General features: G+C 32.0%; 1 protein-coding gene across 1 annotated transcript; it reads left to right on the forward strand.

Moving 5' to 3' along the window:
• The first annotated feature begins 206 nt into the window (after positions 1–206).
• Positions 207–4,367, forward strand: LOC110820046 (GDSL-like Lipase/Acylhydrolase superfamily protein). Its single transcript, XM_088219131.1, has 6 exons — positions 207–478; positions 2,072–2,202; positions 2,306–2,548; positions 2,640–2,898; positions 2,985–3,166; positions 3,875–4,367. The coding sequence occupies exons 1-6, from the start codon at positions 241–243 to the stop codon at positions 3,926–3,928; spliced, it is 1,107 nt and encodes a 368-aa protein (XP_088075257.1). The 5' UTR covers positions 207–240; the 3' UTR covers positions 3,929–4,367.
• Positions 4,368–24,085: the final 19,718 nt, after the last annotated feature.

A 24,085-nucleotide genomic window follows, 5' to 3' on the forward strand; every position in this document is an offset into this window, starting at 1 on the left:
TTTTTAATGACCATTGCGCATAAGGGTACATACTTAAAGAGTTAGTAAAACATATACGTGGTCTACCAAATGCTTGAAGAAGTCCAACTGTATGTATACGTGTATGAGGTGTATAGTAAATATTGTTGAAAGTTGCGACCTGTTCAAAAATGAATTACGTACTCATATGTAAGACAAGACTCAGTAGTAAGTAGTATAAGAGCAGCACAACCGATCGAAAAAATTAATGTTTACAACAGAATGTTGATCGTCTTGTTTATACTGATTTTGTTTTTGCAATATGTTTTTTCAATTAATCATGAAGTCTATTCTTTCACTTCGTTCGTGTTCGGGGATTCACTGGTTGATGCTGGAAACAACAATTATCTTTTTAGTCTCGCCAAGGCCAACTCCCCACCTTACGGTATTGACTTCAAGCCTTCTGGTGGCCAACCCACAGGCAGATTCACCAACGGTCGAACTATTTCCGACATTTTAGGTAAATAAAATAGTAATTTTGAAAACATTTATTTTGATAGTACCAATTACACTTTTAAATCACATTACCCTGATTATAGTAAGACAATCCTTTGAGATAACTAACACATTACAATTAATTTCATATATCATGTTATGTTACATAATTAATTAAAGATTTGATGCGGTTACCTAAATTTTCTTTAAGGGGCTTACAGGTTAGATGTACAATTTCTTTTTCTTTCTTTATTCTAAATCTGGGAAATTCCATTTTCACTAGAAAGGGCTTATTAATATATATATATACACACACACACCTTGTTTTATTTTCTAGATTTAGCAAGACCAACTAAAATTACCTCTTCAATAATTTCTTTCCACCCACCTGAGTTTGATTTTTAAATAAAAGCTATGTATTTAGACAATTTAGTATATACTATTATGGTGGTTAAGTCAATTTTAATATTAAACTTTATTAACACGGGAAGAACAGATAACATAGGAAGAAAAAGCAATTTTTTTTCTTAAAAAAAAAAAAAAGAACGACTCTGAAGTGAAGCAAATAGATAGGAGCCATTATTAGTGCTTGCATCAGTTAATTATCCACAAGGAAAAGGATGAATATTTCTAAAGTCATTCAATATTTTGGAAAACTTAATAAATATTAGTTGGACTTGTGCTATTTTTAAAACTGTTTATAACATTATGTCAAAACAGGAATTATCTTATTTGTTTTTAATTAATATATTAAAAATGAGATAGCCTAATTTATTATGACTTCACTCTAGTTATTACTCCTGCCATCGACATCTCCTTCTGTGCAGTTAAAGGTAATGACTTAGGGCATGGCCAAATCCCATGATGTGATAAGTGGTGTGTACAAAGCCCAGGAACCAGTGTTCTTACTTTCTTTTGACCATGTATTATGTTCATTCAATTTTTGGATTTTAGTTATTGACATCCAAAAATTATTCATAATTTAATCCTAGATGCATAATTAAGTAACTTTGCTCATTTTTTAGTTCCACAACTATGAATCTTTATTCATCATATCTATCAAGGAATAAATTACAATGATATTTAATATTTAATTTGAATTTAACATAAAATAATATTTTATTCTTATTTAATTTGAACTAGACCGTTATTTTCATTTAAGTTTCTATCATATATTGAATATTTTCATTAAACATGAACCAAACTTAAGGAATTGCTATAGAAAAATATTCGATTTTGTTTAAATTGTTGCTTTGTTAGTGATATATGCACTATTGATGCAATAATTTTTTTTCCTATTTAGTCTACCCAATCATATAAAAGCCATAAAATTATATATATCTTAGGTCCTGATGTACTCAATTACACAAAAATATAAATCAATTAAGTGATTGATCTCAACCCCATTAAGTTTGTTATCTCCAAGCCCACCAATTGTTTTCCTTTTCTATCTTATACGCTCCATGTTGAGGCTTGAAACTAAACCTGCCCCTATGAAGAAATCAGTAGATCATTGGGCTAACTATTCAGATTTGATTTATCATTATTGTTCTATATTTTAGCACTATGAACGAACATATTAATATCTAATTTGAGTTTATTCTCATGCTTGAATTAGATGAAGCACTTGGAGCCAAATCGTTTCCACCTCCATATTTAGCCCCCAAAACAGACGACAAAGTGATCTTTAGAGGACTTAACTATGCTTCTGGTGCAGCAGGAATTTTGGAGCAAACAGGAGAATTATTTGTAAGCACAAATATTTAAATTTTGCAAAACGTATATATGTATATAGCAAAATATGTTTAATATATTTTTTAAAAAAATAATCATGTGAACAAAACAATTGCAGATAGGTAGAGTCCCCTTGAGGGAGCAAGTAAACTATTTTGAAGAGAGTAAGGCATATATGGTGAAAGTAATGGGTGAAAATGGTACAAGGGAGTTATTAAAGAATGCAATCTTCTCTATCACAATAGGCTCAAACGACATATTGAACTATATGCAACCTTCAATACCATTTCTTGAGCACCCCAAGGTTTCTCCATTTGTCTTCCAACATTTTATGCTCTCTAACCTCACCATACAGCTAAAGGTAAAATCACATACTTCCACATGATGTGTATAGCTTAATATTCTATTATTAGCCATAACTAGTGTGTGTATGTATATATGTATGTATTTAGCGATTGCATGAGTTAGGAGCAAGAAAGTTGATTGTTGTTGGGATTGGACCACTTGGCTGCATACCGTTTGTTGGAGCATTATATTTAGTACCAAGTGGAAAATGCTCAATGGAGGTGAACCAACTAGTCCAAGGCTACAACACCCACCTTAATCAAATTCTCAATCAATTAAACCATGATATGGGACCTCAGACCACCTTTGTATATGCAAACTCCTATGATGTTTTTATGAAGATCATTCTTAGCTATCAGCAGTACGGTTAGTTAAATAGTTTCTAACTTTATTAATAGACACTTCTAAGTTTATAAATGTATGTGTATATAATTAAATATTGTTTGATGTAGGATTTGAGAGTGCAAATGCACCATGCTGCGGTGGTTACTTTCCTCCGTTTTTATGCTTTAAGGGTGATAATGAGTTAGATTTATGTGATGATCGATCAAAGTATGTGTTTTGGGATGCATATCATCCAACAGAGGCTGCTAATTTCATCATTGCAAAACAACTACTAGACGGGAAAGATAATGTCACTACTCCTATCAGCATCCGTCAACTTTATAATAAATTTTTATAAGTCTCCTAATATTTCTAATAATTAAAAAGACTATGTATGTTTCTATTTTAGTTTTTGGATTGCAATAGCCTTCGATCTTATATAAATTAATCCTACACTTAATTAGTTGGAGCCTCACGCATATAAATGAACTTCATAATTATACATAATCTGTAGTTTCTTATTGTATGAAGTTATAATTGTATTAGTTTTATTACCATGCATTTAGAAAAAAATATACTTTATAATCAGTCTATCATGTTTAATGATAAAAATAACAATTTTACTATTTTTTATATATATGGAGTTGTCAAAATGTACTTTTTTCTAAAATCCATCTATTTATATTTTACACTAATTAAAATAAACATTAAGTTTAAAATGTTATTTTTGTTTCAATTATTTTTCGGATAATGATACTTAAGTATCAAACTGAATTAATAATGAAATGTTTGTTATTCAATAAGATAAAATTACTCTAAATGATTATTTCAATTCTTATCTTAATTAAAGTATAGTACATAGAGAGTTTACTTTAATTTGTTTGAAAAATGACATAGTCTTAATCCCAAAAAGTGAAGAGGCAAACATGTTAAACAAGTTCAACCTAGTTCTTTATGCAATGTATTATACAAAATTATACCTAAATTGCTTGCTTTAACACTAAGGTCTATCATGCAGAAAATGACTTCTTATCAAGCTGCATTTGTGAAGGGGAGTTGCATTCAAGAATGAGATTTCATCCATTCAATGTAGAAAAAGAAAACAAAAGCCACAAGGGTTGAACTACGATAAAGTGCAATATGGAGAAAGCATTTGATCGTGTGGCATGAAATTTCAACGGTGTTCTCTAAAAAGATACTAAATCTTATATCTCAATGCATATCCATTGTCACAATGCAATTCCTAATCAATGGTAGCCTTGTTAAAATATTGTTCGCAAAAGAGGCCATTGACAAAAAGATCCCCTATTCCCTTACCTACTCATGTTATGAACTTATCCAAGTTCTTGATCCAACCTGAAAACAATCGTGAATTTAAAGGCATAAAGCTCCTAAGAAATGCCTCTTCCGAAAAGCTGTGTATGACTTTTGATAAATTATATAGAAAATTCTAGTGGAATTATAAGAAAAGTAGCTTCCTGCGAAAAGATTAGTAGCCTAGATGTTTGACGATTAATCAAGTCATAAATCTAAATACCCTTTAATGGGAGTCTTGTGCTCTTAGTTTAAATTTTAAATGGGAAATAGTTGAAGCGATTCTCAAAATTAAGCTCTTTAAAGTAGTTGATTTCAATATGAAATCAGCCTACAAGCTGTTGGGACACATTTGTCCTGAACCAAATGCAGAAAATAATAATTTTATTTGTTCATCACTTTAGAAAGCTAGGCTATAAGAGAAGCATAAAATTTTCAAGAGGAGAATTTCTAAACACAATCTACCAAGTTTTGCAGAGGACACCTATCAGTCCAAACCTTATTACTATTTCTGTGACCAAGAGGAGGGATCTTACTCTCACCTATTCATAATTTATCATATCATAAGGATGTTGTGATCATGCTCAATGTGTCTTCTTAAACCAGAATTATTACCTAAAAAATAGAAGAATTCCTTAAATATCTACTTGAAATGCTGATAATAAAAAAAATGGGAAAGAAGTATGGTAAACAATCCTTTTATTTGCATATGTTGTGGTAGATAATGTGTGGAAATAGAGGAATAAAACCATGCACAGTGAACTAACCTAGAAGAACTGATAACCTTGAAGGTTTGCGAACTAAATGCAGATTTAGCAAAATGGCTTGTTATCAAGCCCTTGCCAAATAAGATCACTCATAATGATAAAACTAGTAAAATGGATTTTCTTTATTATATTTATCAATGCTTATACTAGCGTTACTTATTTATACAAGTACATTAATGAAAAAATAACTTCGAAACTTTTGTAAAAATAAAAGTTGACAAACTTATCATTATTAGTCAAAATTATAACAGGATGAAAATTGAATAATATGTTGATAATTTGTATTAAATAATTATACACATATATATACAAGTACAAAGAGATAAATAAGAGATAGGTGACAGAGCTAACAATAGATAAGCTTTACGGTAACTAATGATAGATACAAGTTTAAATAATTTTGAAAGAGGATAACCATATCCTCTTATCTCTCTACACCCACCACAAGCCGATGTTGGTAAAGAGACTAACCCAAGCTTCAAACAAAGGAACTGAAACCAACACTAGGCAAGGGCTTAGTGAAAATATCACCGAGTTGATCACTTGTTGAGATAAACCGAACTTGAAAATTGCTCGTGGCCACTTTCTCTCAAAAAAAGTGGAAGTTTAGTTCGATATGTTTTGTTCTCGCATGAAACACTGAATTAGATGTTAGATAAATAGCTCCCACATTATCACATCAAAGGATTGGAGAGGAGGATTGTGGGATGTGAAGTTCAAGCATCATATTTTGCAACCATAGCAATTCAGTCATGCCATTAACAAACAAGTTGTATTCACTTTCCATTGAAGAGTGCTTTACTATTTATTGTTTCTTTGATACATAGGATATCAAGTTGCTACCTAAGTAGATTGCAAAGCTATTGGTGGAATGCTTATCATTATGACAGCCCTCTATCATTGTCTGTGAAGCATTGTAACTGGTAAGATGATTTTGTATCAAAGAACAACCTTAAAGAAGATGTCCCCACTAAGTATCATAAGACCCATTTTACTGTTACCTAATGAATGTTAGATGGTATGTGCATATACTGACATAACTTGTTTATAGTGAATGAGATGTATGGTCTTGTTAGAGTAATATATTGCAAGACCCCAATAATCTTTTGATACATGGAACCATATTTGAGTTATTGGTTGTCTGCTTTTGGGAGGGGTGGTGTGACAAAAATAGGATTGCATATTTTGGCATCTGTCATTCCAACTTGCTCTAGGAGATCTTATATATATTTACGTTGGTTAAGGACGAGTCCATGCTTTATATGTTACATTTCAATTCCAAAAAAGAAGAATAAATCACCAAGGGCCTTCACGAGAAACTCATGTTGAAGCTTTTGAATTGTTGTATTGAGCACGATAACTGCTCGAGGGGTCGAGGGGCTTGCTTAAGCCCATAGATGGATCTTTTTAATTTGCACATAAATTTAGGCTTTAAAGAATCAATGAACTCCTTAGGTTGGTCCATGTAGATATCAACATCCAAGAACCCTTGAAGGAATGCATTTGAGACATCCAATTGTTTAATGGGCCACCTTTGAGTTACTGCATAAGAAAAAATTACTCTGATAGTAGTGGCTTTAATGACTAGGCTAAAAGTTTCCTTGTAATCAACGTCGACTGCTAGTGAAAACCTTTAGTGACTATGCGAGCCTTATATTTGTCCACCGATCCATCTGGCTCCTGTTTAATCCTGAAAACCCATTTATTACCAACAACGTTAGCATTAGATGGCCTAGGCACCAAATGACATGCATTCATTTCTTTTAGAGCATTGAATTCGGATTGCATGGCCTTTTTCCATTCAAGATATAGAAAGGCTTGTTTAAATGTGGTTGGTTCAATTTGAAGGAAGTTGGGAGATGTTTTGGCTTTTAGGGAACGACATACATGATTTGCATGCCATTAGGCTAGGGTAGAGGGAGGTAGCATCATGGGATGGTTCGGCTTTGATCATTGGAAGGTGGTTAAGTTTCAATCAAGGTAGAATATCAGGTAAGATCAACCATTAAATTTAAATCAGTTGGAGATATGAAATTATCATCATTAATGGTTATGTAAGAGTTTGAATGGCCAACGGTTGGTTTGATGATGGACACGTGATCTCTAGATTTGGATCAAACATATTACGTTAGTTCTCACTAAGAGATAAATGCCCAGGATTTTGTGGGGATTAAATGGACTCGGCTGAAGATAAATTTTACAAGGTTGACGTGTCTGAATGGGACATAGTGTTTGCATGGGAAGGATGTGAAAGAGGCAAATAACTGGGAATCCATGAGGCTGACTAGGTCGTGTTCATTGAAGGGAGTTGTGTTGGAGTCGTATGAGTAGATGCTTGAAAAATGAATTTGTTTTCCTCAAATGAGGCATGCTTAGTAATGTAAACTCTACCTGTATCCTTAACTAAACATATATTACCATAATGATTAGGTGAGATACCTAAGTAAACACATGGCTTCCTAAAAATATGCAAATCATAAAAATTAAAAATTTTGGAAAACAATTTAAAGTATGCACTAATATTATTTAAAACCAGAGTTGTGAGTAAATTAATTATAAAAACAACAGCCTGAAAGGCATATGGCCAATATCAAAATAAAACATGACTGTAAGCAAGGAGCGTTAGGCCGATGTCCACAATATGTCTTATTTTTTATTCAGCAACTCCATTTTGTTTGTGAGTATGTGGACATGCAATTCGGTGTAAAATTTCATTTTTGTTAAAAAATTAGTGTAGTTTTTGAAACTCACCTCTCCAGTCTGATTGAAAAGATTTCATTTTTGTGTTAAATTGATTTTCCACAAGTGATTTGAAGGAGATAAAACAATTAAAAACATCACTTTTATTCTTTAATAAGTAAATCCATGTGAATCTAATGAAATCATCTATAAAGATAAGAAAATACTTAAAACCTAAATTAAATGTTGTTGGGGAGGGACCCCACACATTAGAAAAGATCAACTCTAAAGGTGATGTATTGCTATGTACCACGGGTGGTAAGTGAGACTTTGTGAGTTTGCCCATGATACAAGTAGAACATTTATTAGATAAATGAAGATGTCTTAATTTTTTATGCTAGTCATAAGAACTCAAACATGCCATGCAAGCTCTCTTCATTGGTTGATGTGGCAAGATGTATAGACCCCCTTTATTGCATCCTTTGAGGAGGAGCTCCCTGGTGGTTTGATCCTTGCCATAAAAAAAACTAGGCCAAAGTTCAATAAAATAATGATTGTTAAGACAAAATTAATGTGCAAAAAGGAGATTATTAGTCGTAGATGAAACACACAAAATATTGTTTAGTTAAAAGGATTTTGAAGGATAGAAAAGTGTTTGATTACCAATATGAGTTATGGTTAAACCTTGTCCATTACCTACATGGACTTGATCATGGCCATCATATGTATTCGCATGATTAAATGCTTAAAGATTCGGTGTAACTTGATAATTAGTACTTGAATCGACTACCTAAGGTGAGTGTTGATGGCAATGTTATTGATTGTAGGTAGATTTTGCTAGATTGGCATGTGCTCCAGGATTTGTTTGCTCCATGTTAGCTTGTGCATTACATATCATGCATGCAAATGGTTCATAATGGCGATGACAGCAATCTGCAGTATGATTCTGCATATTACAGATTTGACATGGGCCTCTGTTCATCTTAGGCGATCGATTATTGGTGTAGTTTGTATGGTTATTCATCGAGTTTGACAGATTGTGACAAAAGTTATTTTGTTGAACTGCATTTCAGAGAGTGAAATTAGTAAATGGCACTTCATTGTTGCTTTTGAGAAAAATCTCATGAGTAATCATATGGCTGTGTAACCCATTAAAGGTTACAGGTTCATGTTAAAGATTGAAAGTAGTGATAATATTGTGATATTCTCTACCAATGTTGCGATAGATAATCGCATTGAATTCAGCGGGGTTCATTGTACGACCAGCTGAGGCCAATTCATCAACTAAAGATTTAACATTTCGAAGATATTGTGAAACTGATAAATCATTTTTCTTAAGCTCTTGTAGTTCAATGTTGAGCTATAGTTGCCTGTTTTAGGATATAGAGGCAAAGGTATTGGCTAGGGCAGTCCATACCTCAAGTGATGAGGTCATGCCAATGGCATAAGGAAAAACTTCCTCAGATAATGAGGATAAAAGCCAGTAAAGGAGCATCTAACCTTTTTGGAACTAGGTTTGGTATTCTGGTTAGGAATGATTTCATTTTCTTGGTTAGGTTGGAGCAGGATTAGATACATCAACAAAACCGGTTAGGTTTTGATAATTGGGTAGGAATTGAGTTTTCTAGGCAAGGTAGTTATTACTTTTGAGCTTAACGGAAAAGATGTGGTGTGATGGGGTGATTGAGTTTGAGGAGGAAGATGAAGTTGCCATTGCTGGGGTCAGTTCTGATACCATGTAACAGGATGAGAATTGAATAATATGTTGATAATTTGTATTGAATAATTATACAGACATATATACAGGTATAAAAAGATAAGTAATAGAGCTAATAATAGATCATTTTTACAGTAACTAATGATAGATAGAAGTTTAAATAATTTTGAAAAATGATAACCATATCTTCTTATCTCTCTAAAAAAATATCCATAAATTTTGACTTTGTGGTTTATACCAAATCATTGGTTTTAATATAAAGAACATAGTTCAATTTTAAAAATAATCAATTTGATTCATTTGAGTAAGAACTTCTCTCTAATGCACGTATCCTAAATAAATGTATGGGCAATCATATATTTAATTCTTAATCTGATAGTTCCTAACTTAACTCATTATTTAATTAGAAGTGGAAGATGAGTCTTCTTCATGGATAAATGTTATGGTATTCAAGGACGTAGTTGGCCATGTGAGTCATATGTATTCATGTGTGCCCATACTTACATTCACGTTGCTTAAAGAAATAATAAGAATTAAGTAGACACATGACTTTTCATGCTAGAAAATTATCCAAAGAACATGAGATTTGAATGTATAAATAAACATAAATTAATGACTTCAAGCATATGGTTTTCTTTGAAGCATGGCACAGACATACACTAGGAGGTCTGAATTTATGTTGAAATGTTGAGACATTAGAGTCTAAAAGATTTGCACGCAGATGCATATCTTGTATTTATAATTTCTAAGGGGTAAGGATTGTATCAAATTTTTAGAAAATTAATTGTAGTTTTAATTCGTAACTATCGTGAATACACTTTTTTCTTTCTCCTTAAGTTATTATATTGGAGTAGTTTCTTCACACACATCCATTAAGGGTTATATCATATTGAATGCACTAATAATTAATGTTAAACCTTATTGAATTAAGACATAATACCTTTCTTTGGTTATTCTATTAACTTGTAGGTAATGAAAAATATTATATTAAAATGGATGAAATGAGATATATGTATGTTTATAGTGTTTTACCTCATTAATAATATTTCATAAACCTGAAAAATTCTTATAAGCTTTATCATGGAAAAATATGTATACTAGTTAAGGAAAATGAAAATGATATAGAATGATGTGCACAAAACGAAAAAGTTAATTCATGATTAATATTATTCATTTTGGTATGCTAAATCTCGTGCATGTGTATAACTATGATTTAGTAAAATTTCAAATATATATTTGGATGAAGAACTTGATGGAGAGCTTATAAAAGGATAGAAGAACTAAAGCAATGCCATGAAGATACCACTTAGAGGTTGAATTGGTGTTATAACAAATGGATGCTTCAAAGAAAATATTTGACTAATGGTAAAAATTTATACCAAAGTTTTATAAAACTTTTCGGAGCATTAGCAAATCAACGAGTTTTAACACCGCAATCAAGCTTAATCATATTGGAGGTTATAGAAGTTAGCGAAGCTAATGTGAGGCATGATGCACATTATAGAAACATCACTTCAGGTAAAATTGTTCTCTCCTATTAATCCTTAAACAAGGAAATTCTTTCCACATTAAGAGAACACAAGGCTAGTGGAAATAATAATCTCAGTCATTGAGACGGACTTTGGGCAATCTCAGCTAGAGATTTTGCTACTCTTTTTAGAAAAAAAAAAAACAACCTAAAAGCTTGGGTGCATCACTGCCAAAAATACTTCCATGTTTATGAAGTATCGAAAGAGCAAAAGGTGGAGTTAGCCACCTTATTTTTTTATAGAGAAAAGGTCCACATATGGTTCCAAGGCCAACGGTCTTAATGAAGCACAAAATTGGGTGAGGGGGATTTGTTGAGGAAGTATGCAAAAGATTTGGGAAATTTTCAAAAAGATAATAAATGCTTGAAAAATGTAATAAGCTAGTGCAAAAAGGTCAGTGTTCAAATTCCATGAAAAATTTGAAGAGTTAATGTCAATTATTTTAAGGGATAATCCAACACGATCGAAATAGTATTTCATATCTAGTCTTGTTATTGGATTAAATCAAGAGTTGTTGTCAATAAACAAAATTCGAAAGCTATAAAACCTTAATTGGTTCTTTAAATCAACCCTTTTGCCAGGACAAATGGTTGAAGCAATTGTTCTCTACCATAAACTAATCACCCTTTAAAGAAACTTGGTGTTCTCTACTACTAGCATGAAAACAATATACTTAATACCATAAAATACCAAACTCCATAAATACAATTTTTCTATAAATAGTTATCAAGCCGAATCACCTTAAAAATCAATTATATTAAGAAACTGAACTTTACTCCTTCCAACAAGGCTCAACCTTTTATGGTAATAGAATAAAAAGTAACTTCTTATGCTTGTTTCAAGTACATAAGTGAATACTTTGTTGTCAATAGATGTATGTCAAAAATAATAATAATGGAATGATGTATACATAAACCTATAGAGAAAATTAGAGAGAAGTTAACATATAGAAAAGGAAGAAATAATATTGATGCATTGTCCTTCTAAGCAATAGAAGGGTATTTCCAAAGGGTACAATTAAAATTCACGGTGTAACAGAGGATATGATACTGATTTCTCTTCTAAATAGTGTATGTTCCCAAGTAATATCAAATCTTATGCACATAATATAATAGCTCAAACCCCAATGTCAATGGGTACCAACGTTAGCATAACATTTTCAACTAGTGAAACAGATAAATATTAAATATGCAACGAAACTACACTTTAATATACATCCTTTGTGACAAAATAATTATTTATTTATAATAAGTGAAACATCTAAATTAATTTACAATATTAAAATAAAAACTGATAAAGTTTTCTTTGTCATCTTCCATTAATCTTGGACTTGTTTCTCATCTCCTCTGACCTGGATAGGGGGTTAATTGGGGTGAGCTTCATGAGCTCAGTAAGAAAAAAGATTCTACAATGGAGACTTATGTACATACATTCACGTAATATATAAAATATAATAATATTTATAATAAAGAAAATGTCAAAAAAACATCACAATCAAGTACACAATAAAACAAATCATGTGATGAAGCATATTCTAATCTTTACTCTTCTAATATAATTTTTGTTCTTATTTCAAATCACACTTATGGATTCACAGAGTTCCTAAAGCAAAACAGATTTACTCAGATACACATATCACTTAACTCGAATTTATAAAGAAAATTAACATTCTTTGTTCATAATATTTCTCTATTCAAATATCACACATCCACTCGGATATCACATATATACTAGAAATATCACAATACACTCTAAATATCACATCTAAGATTTTATTGCGCGATACCGTTTATATCGTCATCAAGGAGAGGTGAAAAGGATCCCTCCATCGCATAAATATAACACACAATCTAATATTGGCCACAACAGTTACGTTTGCTAGGTGACCGCTCACAAATACCTATCCACGTCTGGATTGGGTTTCAAACATTATCCATGTGCAAGTTTACCATACCTGCTGAACTTCAGCCATGTACGCACCCTCCCCTCCTCGATTCACACTAAACGAGTAGGAATTCAGGGTCCTTACACTCCATACTTTTTCCAAATTTCTCTCATTTCCAATTGATTTATTTCATACTTAAGATCTTAATTTTCATGCATAATTAAACACAAACACACACACACATAAAATATATGATATCATCACGTCCATCACAGCTATACATTTCAAATCACTTTCTGAATTATCATGTACCAGATCACATAGGATCTTTAGATTTCTCACGCAACTGTACCATATCACACAGTAAGTGTAATGCACCGTATATGTATAATAAATCACACAGCAAGTGTAATGTATCCAAATTTCACACGTATACACACTGATTATACATTTCACAGACTGCGCACACTAGTTATACATTTCTCACGCATAACATGTGTATAGACATATGTTATAATACAAATATGTATCGTCACTACATGTTTAAAATAGAATATATATTTATATTCATATACACACAATCTCTACCGATACATACACACAAGTTCATACTTAAACATGTATATACAATCACACACACCATACAATGTATATAATTATTCACGTATTTATTATTATCAGTTATGTTCTTATCAATTCATATCTCATTTATCGTATATTTATATATATGCACACATACATGCATAACAACTTATATGTATATATATTATAAAAATACACAAATACAAATTAGACATATTAATGATATTTATTTTATATTACACATACATTTAAACATTCACACATATTACACTATATATATACACATTTATATAAACATATAATTTTTGTCTCCGTACGGAATACACACAATTCTTACCTACAGTGCAATTAGAAAAGCTTTGAGAATCCTTTCTACCTCAGTCTATGGTTCTCTCGAAAATTCGGATATCATTTAAATAATTTTCTTTGTTACAACAAAAAATATACATTAATTTATGAATAATTTTGGAAACTATACATGCAAAAGGATGAATATATTTTACCTTCGGATACGCGTTTCTGGTCGTCAGCATCATCACGCGCCTCATATGCATGTCCCTGATAATGCCACGCGCTAATGATAGAATCAACATGTGTTGCCACATGTGGCGCACGAGCATCAAATTTGGTTGCCACACTTCCATTTTTTCTTCTTTTACTTTTTTTGTTCTTTTTTCTCCTTTTTTTTTCTTTTTTTTCTTTCATTTTTTTCTTTTTTTTTTCTATTTTTCTTCTTTTTTCCTTTTTCTTTTCTATTTTTCTTCTTTTTTCCTTTTTCTTTCTTCTTCCTCCTTTCCTACAGCTTTTCTTCTTTCTTCTTTTTTTTTCTTTCTCTTCTTCTTTTTTTTCTTCCTTTTTCCTTTTTTCTTCTTCTTCCTCTTTTCCCGTAGCTTCTTTTTATTTTTCTTCTTCTTATTTTTCTTCTTTCTTTCTCCTTTCTTCTTCTTCTTCTTCTCTCTCTACCTGACCATGACTCTTCTCTCTCTTCTTCTCCTTTTTCTTTCGATCATGCGCCACCGTGTAGCACAACCTGCATAACCCTCCTCCTCTCTCTTTCTCTGTCGACTGCGGTGTCGCGCAATGCGGTGAGACCCACCTCCTCTCTATATCTCCATCGTCGTTCCCTCTCTTGGCTATGACCTTCCTCTCTCACTCCTCTCTCTCTCTTCTCTCTTCGTTTTTTTTTCTTTCTTTTTCTGTTACTTAATTATACATACATATATATTATATATATGGTCAAGTGTTTTCTTCTTCTGCTTCCAGACTACACTCTGGGTTCTTCATTTCTTTCTTTCTTTATTTCTTTTCCTTTTTCTTTTGTTTAATTATATATATACATATACATATATATTCCAAAATATTTATTATTATTTTTTTCCTTTTTTTCTTCTCCCAGAGGCGTACGCCTCTAGGCTATCCTCCCTTTTTTTTATTTTCTATTTTTAAAAAAATTTATAATTAATTGTATATATATTTTTTATGGCTATTACAATAAAATGAAAAAATTTAAACTATTTGTCACAATTAACTATTTAGATAGTATCAAATATATAAACATTGAGTCTAAATCTTGAGAGCACACTTCTCTTTACTATCATTCACACTAATTTTTTACTTGCTATTGATATTTCAATATCCATTTAGCTTGCCATGCCTTTCTCCATTAGGTCTTTATATCTTCTTTAAATTTGAGTTCCTCTTATAAGCTTAAAATCTCACTTCTATTTATAAAAAATATACTTTATTAAATGTAAATTGAATTTTTCCCTATCCTATATCCACTAAAAAAAAAATTACTTCCAAGCCATTGCCTTCCCGCCTCTACCTTTCTACACATACTATAGATTTAGTTAGAGCCCTTCCACAATATATATTAGTCGTTAACACATGCATACCATATACTTAAAATATATACAAATTAATGTTATAAATAAATCTAAACAATATAAAATTAAGATTTTTGAATTTATAAGATATTGATTAATATTATATAATCTGTAATTAAGTGTACAAGTGTATATAAATATTATTATTTGTTTACGAATTAAATAAATAAATAAATAAACAATGGAGAATATATACATTTATGTAAATTAATTAAGAATATTTTCAGTGCAATCATGATCCATTATGACCATGAAAAATGAGAATTTAATTTATACAAATTTTTCAAAAAATATAATAATATTTAAGGGATCCCTGTTAATTTTCAACAATCATATTACAGTTTTAACCCTTTTAACAAATTTCTGGTTTGGCCGCTAGATATATGTGTATATGTATAACCTTGAAGATCATTTATGCTGAAATATTTTGGTATCTCAACTAATGAGAAATTTATAATATTATATATAAAGTCAACTCTGGCGCTACCTACAAGACACATATGGGTCAGTAAGAAAATTTTAAGAGTACGCCCTGTTTGGTTGGTTCTTTATTATTTTTATTAATTCATTCTAGTAATAATTAAGGTTGTTAGGTTTTAAGGAAGAGCCGGCGTTGACAACTTCATGTGAAATACTAACTGCATGCCAACTACTCCGAGACATTCTTCAACGATACCTTTCTCATATATATACATACACATATGTATGTATATATGTATGTATATAAATATATCTTTCTCAATAGTACTTGAGTTTATTATTTCTGTGGATTCATTCTTGTAATAATTAAGGTTGTCGGGCAATAGCTAGCATTGACAACTTCATGTGAAATATTAGTTGCATGTCAACCACTCCAAGGTATTCTACCAGTTGTGTAAGTCTAAATGCAACAAACAAATTAGTAGTTTTTTTTCTTCACCCATACCTTTCTCATACACACACACACGCACACACACATACGCGCATATATATATATATATATATATACTTCCCACAAGTAATTGGGTTGTCTTCCCAATACCAGCTAGCTTCAGCTGATATATATGTTGACTTTGAAATATGAGTCAACTCTTGTGTATTAACTAGCTCTTCGAATTGAGGAAACGTTGAATTTAATTATAAAGTAAAAAGGCAAATGCAATTATATGATATCCAACGGTGTCTGATACTATAATAGTTTTTAAATCACTGCAGGGCTCACACGTCAACAAAAAAATAAATGAAAAAAATGAGGAATTGTAAACAGAAGAGAGTTCCAGAGCTGTCAGATCGTAAGACTAAGAACCTTGGGTCTGATATTACTTGGAGTTTGGAGCCATGATTTGGGTTTTGGGATTTTGTCATAAAACTATATAATTAACATTTGAAGACAATATCACCAAACATTGCATTAAAACGGTGTTATAAAAATTGGGAAAAGCAATTTCATAATTATTTTAATTACTAGAGAGATTTAATTTTTACTAGGATGTGAGAACTTAAAATTAAGTTTATATCGAATTTATGTGAAATATATAAAAGATTCTATTTTAACATCCATAATGTTTTTTGTGGAATTTTTCTTTCTTTTTTGAGGAAAAAGGATGGATACATAAAATTAAACAAGATGACCAATATCCTGTAGAGAAAAGAAACTAGAAAATCAAGAATTTCCAAAATCATATAATTCTTGATACAAAACGTCCTTCTAGCTAACTCATGGATATCTAAATTAACATGACACATTATCCACACAAAAAACGTAACGAAATAGAAAAATCACAAAACTTAATATCATAAATTAATAATCCTATTTTAGAGTGAATGAGGCATGAAGAATTGAGTAAATTATAAACCTGTTGTGCACTGCCTTCTACATAGATTAAAGTTCAATCCTCATTACTTTGCTAACTACAATCCAAAAAGCCCTGTTTATTCTTCAAAAATATCTATGTCTAAAGAATGAATTCTTCTCAAACTAACAAACAACAACGATCTATTAGAGTTTTGCAATGAATCCATCTATCACCATGATATATGACATCTAAGCTTGACCATTTAGGACATCTAATAGAGGCATCACAGTTAGGATTTATACATACCAGGTTGTGGTAGCCATTAACTTATACGTTGAATTTCCTCATTTTGTGCTTGTTCCCCCTCCTTTAACATTCCAAACTCATCAACCTATAATTGTAATCGTCAAATCACCTCATTTGGAGATATCTATCTCGATTGGTGGACCCATAAAATATATATAAACCAAGATAAGGCACATTTATCTAGGTGAGAGAGACCTATATTAAGCCCAGAAAACTATCCTAAGGGAATAACTAGAAAATTACAAAAAGGGCTCAACTTCAAACCATCCCTTGTATATGTGCAAGTTCTAAATAGGTGATCAATACTCTTTTCATTAGTGCATTTTGTTTTTTTGTTTTTAGCCAAACAACATATTACTGAAATAGTGTTTTTCATTAGGCGCTAAATAAATTGCTTAACTCTTAGTAAGGCATTAGAATTCTAAACCTTCTTCCAACATAAAGATGCTCCCCATATAATGGCCCAACCTCATTCACAAGCCTTTTCTTCCAAGCTTTTGTATATCCTGACTTAATATAGGATATACCTAGTGACACATCCTCCCATCTTCACTAATCTGGAGGTCTATTGTAGTTTAAAGAAGTACTTTTAATCAAGCTCACTTCTTGTGGATGAAACAACTATCATAAAAATAAGGTTCTAATACGACCCCTCATAAGCAACAAGATTTGAAACTCTAGCCATTAAAGAATGAGATAGTCTTGTACTCTAAATCCTGCCACTATATTTTGTGGAATCCATTTAACCTCCCATACCCCAATATGATTGCCATTGCCCACTCTCCATAGGAGATATTGTTGAAGCAACTTTTTTCTAGCTAAGTTACTCCTTTATATATAGTTAGGTCATCATAGCAAAGTAGCCTTGAGGAAATCTCTATCTCTATAGTATTTTGCCCTTAATACTTGAGATGAAAGGGAACTTTTTTTCTAGTACTCTTGAAGCTTATTTAGCTAGTTGTGGTACATTAAAACACTCAAAATCCCTAAAGCCAAGACCACTAAGAGTTTGGATAAACGTGGGGAAGACTAGTGAACTTTGATTGATGCTCATACTTGCCCCACCAAAAGCCAGCTATCAACCTCTCAAGTTGCTTACAAGCACCTTTAAGAAGTAACACATATTCATGACACAGGAAGCAATGGCTTGTGCCACTAATTTAATAAGTGCTTCTCATCCAACCTTTAAAAGAGTAAAGGGCTGCAATTATTGCATTATCCTTTCCATTCTATCAACTATGTAGCCAAAAGTCTAACTGCACAAATACCCAATACATAACATAATTCTTTGTACCACTAAGTACCCAATCCATTTGAAAAGGAGTTTGAGGATTTTTTTAAGTTGATAGACTAACATGAAGCCTTATTATAATCAGTCAAAATTATTTTCACTGCCTCACTTCCTTAATTGTGGCTTTGTCGATGATTATAATATCATTTTTAAATAATATATGTAAGATAGATAGAGATGTCCTTGCAATCTTAATGCCACTTATAAGTCTAATGTCTTTAATCATTCGTAGTAAAGCTGAGAAAGCTTATGTACACATAATAAACAAATAGTGTGATAAACAAATAAAGGATCCCTTTGTTGGAGACCTTTTTTGGAAATATAATCTATGATGGTTTATCAATAATACCTACGATTTTAGTAAATTAGAAAATAATGATAATAATAATTTATAAATTAAATTAAACACAAAATTATACAAATTAAAGATTTGGGGGTTTAAATGAAGAGGAATTTAAATTTTAGGGGTTTTCTAAAATTAAAAAGACTAAAATGAATTTAAGCTTCAAAAATAGGGTATGAGTGAAATTTTAGGAAGTTGTGACACCTCAGTAGATGAGGTGTCAAAATGGGACAATCAGGGAAGCCATTTCAGGTCATGCAGATTAATTAGGTGGATGCATAAATGAATGATTTAGATTACGTGAGATTAACGACCTAAATGAAGAGGTGCAACCAATAGTCCTAATTTTAGGGAGGAGAGATCGGACGGCTGACATCTCTTGTCTCTCCTCCATCCTGACATCTCTTGTCTCTCCTTTCCTTTTTCTCCCACGGTGACCATCTCCCCTTTAAAGAGAGAGGATAACGGTGGTCGAGGAGAGAAAGGGAGATTAACATGAGGTGAACGACTAAGTTGTGTATGGTTGAAAGCAGCCAAAGGGAGAGGGAGAGAGAGGAGATGCTGCGACCAAGGAAGAAAGAATAGGGTCGCAGGAAAGAGGAAGGAGATATTGCCCATGATGGGGGTATTTGCACGATGGAAGAAGAAACCAACATGTGTGATTTAGATTCAAAGGAAGTGCTGGCAATGAGAAGAAGAAAAGAAGAAGAAAAAAAGGAAAAAAAAAGAAGGAAAAAAGAAAAAAAAGAAGAAGGAAAATCAAGCAGAGATGGTTGAGAGAATAGGGAGGCTAAGTTGAGGTTTTCATTTAGTAACAAAGTAGTATGTGTGGTGATTCGACACAGATCTGTCCCTGATCTCAATTTCCACAGTAAGTGACATTCTTCTTGGTAGATCAGTGTGAAGTAGTAGGTCCACGCGCGGTGGTGCTAGTGTGGTGGTGCATGGCAATTTTGACAGTTGCACGTGCAGCGCTTGGCAATTCTAATAACACACTTGTGGCAGTGCGTGTAGCGGCACATTGTGGCTCTAGTGACTGGAGATCGCATATCCAAGGTAAAATTCCTTTCACTTTTGTTTTGTATCATTTTTGTGATTAATTTTCATTAATAACACGTGTATTTTGTTGTAAACGAGAGAAACATCCAAAGGTTAGCCAGGATTAAGAGAGGACTGTAGACCAAGCCATAAAGGATCCCTAAAGCTTTTTCGATCACACTGTAGGTAAGAATTGGGTTAATTTTATACGGAGATATAGTATTATGTGTATAAACTATAGATAATGTGTCCAATTATATATATATATATACACATAAATTGTGTGTGCGTGTTTGGTGTGAGTAAACATATATGGGGTATGTGTGTGCATTGGGTATGGATTGGTTAGAACAAAATTGATAAGAATAAATGCATGAATGATTATGTATAGTACGTTGTCTATATTGTGTATACATGTGTAAGTATAGATATATGTATATGTATTTGTGGAGATTGAGTATATGCATATCTTATACATGTATGTGTATTTAATTATGCATATAAAATAAGATCTTAAGTGAGGATATATTTTAGAATTAGGTAAATGAAAAATTAGATAATTTTAAAGTATTAATAAGACACTTAATACATTAGTCATGGATCGAGTAGGGGAGTATGAGTGTGCGATTATGGTGAACCTGCTCATGGATAAGTATTTGTGAGCGTAAGGGTCACCTAGCAAACATACTTGTTGTGGTCAATATGTGATTATGTGCATGTGATCCGTATGGGAGTAATAAAACTTGACAACTCTCAAACAAATATTAATTTAAAATAGAGAAAAGGTTTATCTTTAAAGAAGATAAGATAATTTTCATTCTTCTCTGCTTTTAATTCTTATAATGAAATCCTCTTATATATTTTTGAGGAGCTTACAAAAATAGCACATATACTAAAATAAGTAAATCCTAAATATAACATACAAATTAATATCCTCTCATTTTTTTAGTAAATTAATTAAAACCATTAGTCTATTTTTAAACCTTAGTTAAAAATAGAATTAAAATAATAATAATAACAATAATAATAATAATAATAAAAGATCATCCTTGATCATTATTCTCCTTTCTTTTAGAGGAATCCAATTCTTATTGGATCTTAAAATTTGAGATTGGAAAATGTAAATTCTCTCATTTCTCTAGTGAACCACTTTGATACACTAGGTTTTTATCTTTTCTTTCCAATATGAAATGCTTCTCTTGTTACCCTACGGGTTTTTATGACTTTTCTTTCAAGGATAGTATCTTCCAGTAATGGTGTCTCGTTGTTAGTATACAAATCCTTCACTGAAGGCATAACTTCTCCAAGTTCATCATCTAACATTAATGGTTCGAAAGGTTTTAGATTTTCGACATTAACCACAGAGTATATTTCCATGTAACTAGGTAACTCTAGTTATTATGCATTATCACCAATCTTTTTAAGGATCTTAAAAGGACCATAACGAATAGGCTTGAACTTCTTGCCTTCTCCTTTTAACCTCTCCTTTCCCAAGTATAGCCATACTAGATCTCCCACTTGGAATTTGCCTTTTATTCTATGTCGATCATGTCTAGCTTTATATTTTTGCTGAGCTTTTTACAACTGCTTCTCTACTTCACTGTGGACCCGTTGAATGCATTCTAAGAACTTTTGAGCCTTATTGGGACCATTCTTATCTTTACTTTCTTTGATGATGACTCAAGTATAAACTCAATGTCAAATGGACTTTGTGGTAAGTAGACAAAATAAACTTCAAATGGTGACTTATTAGTGGAGCTATCAATAGCTATGTTAAAGGCAAATTGTAGATATGGTAAACTCTCATCCCAACTCTTAAGATGTCGAGTATTATACCCCCACAAAAGATGTACAATGGTCTGGTTGACAACTTCAATTTGACCATCAATTTGAGGATGAAAAACTGTACTTCTACTCAACTTTGTATCCATCATAGACCAAAATGATCTCCAGAAGCTTCCAAGAAAACGACTATCACGATATGAAAGAACAGAGTTTGGTAACCCAAAATGTGTCCAAACATTCTTAAAGAAAATTTTTGCTGTTTTTTCTTCCGTGATGGTTTTCTTGCATGGTATAAGTATTATCATCTTGGAAAATCTATCTACTACTACATATAGGTAGTCATATCCTCGTTTAGTAGTTGGTAGACCTCCCATGAAATCAATAGAACTATTTTTCCTTGGTCTACTCAGAACCGATAATGGTGTATAAAGCCCAATTTTTCTATTTAATAGTTTTGAAGTGCTACATAGCACACACACTTTAACAAAACGTGCTACATCTTATTGCATCCGAGGCTAGTAGACATAGCGTTGAAGATTTTGTACAATCTTATTTACTTCAAAGTGTCCTACTACCTTTGAAGTATGTACTTCTCACATCCATTATATACGATTTGCTTTTCTTGGAATAAATAATTGTGATTCTTTGTAGAGTAATCTATTTTGCAATGTAAACTCTGATGATTTATCAATTTTCACTATAGTCATTATATCACACAAATCTGGATCATGTTCATACATGTTGACATATTCTACATGTATGATTGGCTGAATCTCCATTACAACAGACAAACAAAATGTCGTTATTGGTGGTCGAGATAGCATATCGGCTAATTTATTATGAACTCCTTTTTTTGTATTTGATGACCAGGTTAAATTGTTGAAGGTAGGTCATCCATTTTATGTTACGGGCTTGTTGTAATTTAGACTATGTTTGAAGGTATTAAAAGGGTCAATGATCAGTGTAAACTACCATTTCTTTACCCAAAAGATACAAACGCCAATGTTTTACGGCTTGGTGTAAGGCAAATAACTCTTTATCATAAGTTGGGTAGTTCTTTTAAGACCCTTGAAATAATTCAAAGTAGTACGCAAGGACTCTTCCTTTTTGCATTAGAACAATACCCATTGCATATCTAGATGCATCAGCCTCAAGTTTAAAAGACTTTTTTAGATTTGGTAGAACTAAAACAAGCGCCTCACATATCTTCCTTTATAGAAGCTGAAACATGTCCTCATGTTTCTAACTCCATTCAAATTGTCGATTTGTAATTGGCCATTACCCACGATGAATCTAAGGTATAATAATGATCTCTACCCAAACTCACACTTTTTTTAATTAAGACGGAGTTCATATTTTTGTAGTAATTTGAATACATTTTTCAAATGATTTAAGTGTTCCTCCTAAGTACGGCTATCGATGAGAATGTCATCACGATAAATAATGACAAATTGATCAATGAAAGGTCACAAGACATCATTCATCAATCATATAGATGTAGCAGGAGCACTATAAAGTCCAAATGGCATGACTAACCACTTAAACAAACCTTGCCTTATCTTAAAAGCCGTCTTCTAGGAATCTTCTTTGGATTCGTACTTGATGTTAACAAAATTTTAAATCCAACTTTATGAAATAATAGGCATGCTTCAATTGATCTAGAAGATCATCTATTCTGGGAAGAGGGTATCGGGTCTTCACTGTGATTTTTTTTTAGGCACAATAGTCAATACACGTACACCAACTACCATCTTTTTTGGGAACAAGAACCATTGATTCACAAGGTGAATTATTTGGTTTTATAACACCACTCTCAAGCAAATCAGACACTTGCTTCTTTATTTCTTCATTCTCTATTACAGAATACTGAAACATGCTTAAATTTGGAAGTGATGAATATGAGATAAGTTGAATCTCATGCTCTACTTCTCGCTTTGGTGGTAAACCTCGTTCTTCAGAAAATAGGTCAAGAAATTCTTCGGACAGCATTGTTATCTCATTTTTTTTCTTTGTTTTGAGATGGCTTAGTGATAGCCACATGAGTTGGATTAACAATATTGATTGCCTTTATACGTCCATCATCTTTAGAAGGTCGTATAAATAGCAATACAAACTTCTTTGATGAGTTAATCTTCCGCTTAGCTTGGCATGCAGTGATCAAATCAACAGTTTTTTTCATCTTTTCACCAGAAAAGAGATATTTTCTTCCTTTTTTAGTAAATTGAATTCTTTAAGCTTGCCGATAATTAATGACATCTCGGTCCTATAAATAAGGACTTCCAAATACTACTTGGCATATATTAAGGGGGACTACATCACAGGTGACTTCATC

This window comes from Carica papaya, chromosome 4, assembly GCF_054855325.1.
Source record: "Carica papaya isolate Zhongbai chromosome 4, ASM5485532v1, whole genome shotgun sequence".
Classification (NCBI taxonomy): Eukaryota; Viridiplantae; Streptophyta; class Magnoliopsida; order Brassicales; family Caricaceae; genus Carica; species Carica papaya.

Bases quoted from the DNA above. Each gene is read 5' to 3' on its own strand.
- LOC110820046 (XM_088219131.1), top strand. From the start codon at position 241: ATGTTGATCGTCTTGTTTATACTGATTTTGTTTTTGCAATATGTTTTT. The intron at 2,203-2,305 runs GTAAGCACAAAT...AAACAATTGCAG, and splicing joins AGCAAACAGGAGAATTATTT to ATAGGTAGAGTCCCCTTGAG. The intron at 2,899-2,984 runs GTTAGTTAAATA...TGTTTGATGTAG, and splicing joins TCTTAGCTATCAGCAGTACG to GATTTGAGAGTGCAAATGCA.